The sequence below is a fragment of the Anneissia japonica genome, unplaced genomic scaffold (assembly GCF_011630105.1).
Source record: "Anneissia japonica isolate Jap-2015-1 unplaced genomic scaffold, ASM1163010v1 scaffold573_len2283161_cov171, whole genome shotgun sequence".
Taxonomy (NCBI): domain Eukaryota; kingdom Metazoa; phylum Echinodermata; class Crinoidea; order Comatulida; family Comatulidae; genus Anneissia; species Anneissia japonica.
The window spans coordinates 1,803,640-1,808,721 of NW_022719802.1; the positions used below are offsets into that span (position 1 = coordinate 1,803,640).

At 37.1% G+C, this 5,082-nt stretch overlaps 1 protein-coding gene across 1 annotated transcript in view; it reads left to right on the forward strand.

The window, feature by feature from the left end:
* Positions 1 to 282: 282 nt before the first annotated feature.
* LOC117111001 overlaps positions 283 to 5,082 on the forward strand; it is an 18,036-nt gene continuing 13,236 nt past the window's right edge. The window contains exons 1-2 of the mRNA XM_033253858.1: positions 283 to 577; positions 2,793 to 3,041. Of these exons, the coding sequence (XP_033109749.1) occupies positions 283 to 577; positions 2,793 to 3,041 (544 nt within the window). The remainder of the gene's footprint in view (positions 578 to 2,792; positions 3,042 to 5,082) is intronic.

The following is a 5,082-nucleotide window of genomic DNA, read 5'->3' on the forward strand; positions in this document are numbered from 1 at the left end:
TAATAATCATCAGATCTTATACTGATGAAGCTTCTTAAAATTTGATAGCGGATAGGGTCAAATGCCTTGCTAAAATCGAGGTATATAGCATCGATTAGAGGAAGGCATCTGACATCAAAATCCCAGACCAGTGATACGCTGCTGCAAAAGTACACTCTGAGATGATAGTAGGCATGTGACATTACGAAAAACTATTATTTTTTTTAAGATCCACTGGATATAACATTCTATACTAAATCACCTTACGATCCAAATGTTCGTGGATACACGCTTAAATACAGCATGACAACAGACTTATCATTAGGTATACTGTACAAGGATGACAAAGACAATGTAACCTGGGCTGATACTGGATGGGGTAGCAACGACACAGAATTGAAGGTACTAACAAGGGACATGCCAGATAATAGAATATTTCACACAGCAAGTGAAATGGCATACATGATACTTGATAACTATTTTGTGTTTCTCGCTGTTACAAATTTGCCAAGCTCTGAGAGTGTCGGTGTGTTTTCATTTGAAGCTACTAAATCTAGAGTGGTATCTAGGTCGGCTATTGTTGTGACGTCGTCATTAGGTAAGTACAGAACGACCCTTATCATTTTAAAGCTTTATTTATATCAATATTTTATTTATTACCTCCGCCAACGAAGTTGGTAGGAGGTTATGTTTTCGCCTGGTTTTATATTTAGCTATTTATTTGTCTGTCGGCATATTTGTTGTGAACAGCCTATAGCCCATATTTTTTTTTATCAGAAATTCATCAAAATTGGCCACAATGTTCCCTTACCTAAGATCTAGAGCTGATTAAATTTTGAAGGGTCAGGGTCAAGGGTTAAGGTCACAATAAACGAAAAACTTGTTTTAATTTATTTGTCTACAGCCCATGATACTTTTGATTACAAACTTGTCAAACTTTGTCACAATGTTCCATGACCAAAGATCTCAAAGCACTTGAAGGGTAAGGGTTAAAGATCAAGGTCACAATTAACAAAAAAAAAACCCGATTTTTTTAAACAGTTTTATCAGAAATTTGTCAAACTTGTTCCTTTACCAAAAATTTGGAAGTAACTAATTTTGAAGGGTCAGGGTCAAAGGTCAAGGACACAATGATCGAAAATAACTGTTTGCCGTATAGACTTGCCACAAGTCTCTAATTTATGGATTTTTCGTAGTACATTAGCGCATTTCGGAAAGCGCCACCAGCGTCAGTTTATGTTGAGAAACTTTTTTGATGAGAATTAATCCTAGAAAAAGTATACTATGGAACGCCATGCAAATAAGGAATATGGAACGCCATTTGTACCAAAATCGATTTATTCTTAAGCATTTCAACTGATTAAGATTAAGGACTGAAACCCAGTCTATTTGCCGTATAGACGTGTGTGACGTGTGCTAATACGGGCTTGCCGGTAAAGTGTAAACAAACATGTGACCATTCAAACTGATAGATGTGAAAACAGTGTGGTGTAGTGGTTAGAAGAGTGTTTTCCACACTATCAGCCCTGGGTTCAAATCCCAAGGAGTCTGCTTGTTTTTTGGGGTTTTTTTTTTCTCATTATTCCTTTTTTATGGGGACAACATGCGGGGAAATTGATACTGAGGAGAATTATATTGTGAGCGGAGGTATGCACTCTCCGAGTACCATCTAGTTTGTTTGAATAGCGTTAGTAATAGTGATGGCATTGCCAATGATGTTCCATTGACTTACGGGGGGGGGGGGGAATGGGGTGTAGTGTTATTTTTTATTGCTATTTTGTTTTATTATGAATGTTTTCTTTATTATATAATAGGCATTTTTCGTTTTGAGTACGCGGCAAGTCTACTACGAACTAATAGAGCGTAACAGACATCTGCGCATGCTCACAAACCTTACTGGCTAAATCGGCGTTGTGACAGCTTCCGCGACTACCCCAATTTCTGAATTTGGCGTAGTGGCGACTACCCTAATATAGTCAGATCACCGGATTGTTTGGCAAACTGCTGGTAACTTTTTTGTTGGGGGTTGCAATTTTCATCGCATCCGCGATCGAGCATTGTTCGTTCAATAATGAATTAATTATTAAAACAAGTGAGTAATTAGATGTTTTATGAAGGCCTATATTATTTATATACATACAATAAATGAGGAATGAATATCACAACATATAATTAGGTAAATCAGTGAATAGTGAAAAAGGGGCCTCTTAGGCCTAGGCTAGCCTAGCCTTGTCAGGGTGGATTTCGGGTAGGAGAAAACACATTATCTGGTGCCGCTAGCTAGGGCATCTGCGCCCACTGATGGTGTCGTGGATCAAAGCCTTGCTATATAAATACCTCCGTTTTAAATTGTTATGTACATTTATTTTTACATCAGCGTTTCATTTGGCAAATTGCCTGAGCAGGCCTGACACCCGTCTTCTCCCGGTCCCCGACTCTTTTGACACCTAGGCTAGGCCTAGCCTGTAGGCCTAGGATACTAGCCAACAGCGAAACATCACTCAGTGTTTTCTGGAAACTTTTTATTTTGTATTTGTCTAAAGTTTTTATTCACATTTCTTTTTTCAAATATAAAACAAGGGAACATCGTTCCCTGGTAATAAAACCATGGTCGACTAACTCCTCTCCGTAGGCCTACGTACGTGTGCTGCGTCGTCGTAGTCGCCTTAAAAAAACGAAAACAGCTCTTGGTGTTGTACGCCAGTGTCTTGGCGTTGCTGTCACGGTCCATTAGTTCGTAGTAGACTGGCCGCGTAGTCAAAACGAAAAATGCCTAATATAAGCATAAGCCATTTGAATGTATTTTTTCACAGCCAACATTAAAATGCAGTTTAGAACATTGACTGTCGGCATTGGAGAATCCATCTCAATCAATCTGAGTGAAGACGGCGGTTATAACAATTTACGCTGGAGACATAATTATGGTGAGGCAAATAAAGAATGGAACGGCGGTTCGTCCGTTACGATTGCAAGTATACGCGCTAAAGATGATGGGGTATACGAATGTTATAGAGGTGACAGTCCAGATAACAACCGTGGAGTAATGAGACTTATTGTTAGAGGTAAGTAGGTATGTTAACACTTTCATATTGGTCTAATTATTATTTCCCAATCAACAGACGGTTTATGAATAATAAATTGGATAATTTGTATAGCGCCTGTTAGAAAAAAGTAATTGTCACCGGCGCTTAAAGATAAAGAATTATTTATAAAGGACGCAAATTAATGACTCAAAAGATGCTCCTCTAGCATAACCCTTTAATGCTTGTTTGATCACTCGCAAACTCGATTTGGTAACTGTAAACAACAATTACATGACATGTCATTAACCATTTTAACTATCTTCATGGAACATAATTACATTCATATAGGTAGATTACCATACGAGATATTAAAACGTCATATGAGTTCTGAATTTAATTGTAATCATACTATAAGATTAAGAATTGTACTTCTGAGAAATTATTGAACTTACAAAGCTGTGAGCCACGATAACTACTATGCTATTGTATAGTGAAATTCAGCATTATCTTCACCTATGAACAAATACATAAAACGTTCTAATATAAAGATAACACAACTATAAAAACTAAACATGATATTCTCCAAAGAGCTCGTAAACGAACAACGAAAAAGTAAACTATGGAACGCGCAAGGAGCAACAAGAACTGCGGACAGCATATTATTCATTAAAGAGATAGGTTTTAAGGAGGGTCTTGAATGGACTATGAGTATCAGAAGTTGATTAAAGTTAAGGTGGAAGGAGTTCCATAATTCCTTAGCAGAAAGAAGTGCGTTCGACAGTACGAACATGCAGCATTCTAGGAACAGATAACCTGAGAGAGTTTGACTATCTTGTGGAACGTAGAGATAATTGTTGTGAGATTGATGAAGAAAGATGATATGGAGCGTGTCCATGTAAGCATTTATGAGTGAGTAGAATCATTTTGAAATTTATACGTTTACTTATCGGTAGCCAATTAAGTTCTTTCAGAATAAGTGAAATATATGATCTCGAAGTTTAGTGAGACAGACAATGTGCTGCTGAGTTCTGAAGCTTTTGTAAGGGTCTTAAGTGGATAGAAGAAGTAGAGAGTTACAGAAATCAATTTTAGATGTGATAAAAATATGTACGAGAGATTCAGCAGCGGGACATGAAATGTATGGACAAATAGATCAAATTCGGCAAAGGTGGAAATAACCAGATTTACAGACAGCTGAAATATGGTTCTGAAAGGGAAAAGTGACTGTCGAACAAATGGAAACAGAGAAATAATAATTATTGCAATAATATGAAATGTATTGTTCCATAAAAATTCAATTAGGAAACTTATTTCCTTAGTTTCTTAATGAACTTGATGAACTTGAACTTTTAACACCTCTTCGCCAAATATTTTTCTGATTTCTCCGTCTGGCTATCTTTATACCTATGCCTGTACATAATTTCTCGCGAGTTGAGGGGATGCTTATGGAACTTGAGTGGGGTGTCTACGGAAACATAGAATTTCAAGGTGCACTTTTTGAATGATATCAATATTATTCACAGTATCCTATGAACGAAGCCTAAATTAAGTAACCATGTATAGTCAACATAAATGACATACAATCAAAATATTAATTAAAGTCAGTGATGTAATGTTATGCAAACGGGGCGCTTATTCGCACGAGTCCGGTATTTTATTTAACTTCTGAGCTTAGTAAGTAAATGGGCGAATTTTGCCTATAGACCATTTATCGGGATTATTTTTTAAACAACGCCGCCAACGTCTCACAACTCACTGGGGGGACATATATATATACTGTCTCTTATACACATCTAGATGTGTATAAGAGACAGCATCTGCGCATGCTCATAAACCTTACTGACTAAATCTGCGTTGTGATAGCTCTCGCGACTACCCCAAATTCTGAATTTAGCGTTGTGGCGACTACCCTACTATCGACCAATCAGATCACTGGATTGTTTGGCCAAAACGGCTGGTGATCTTTTGCGAATGTGTTTACGAATACGTGTTATCGAATGGTGACGTTCGTTCGTTCATCATTAAAACAAGTAAGTAATTAAGGATTTTAAGGCGACATATTAAATAAAAAACATATAAT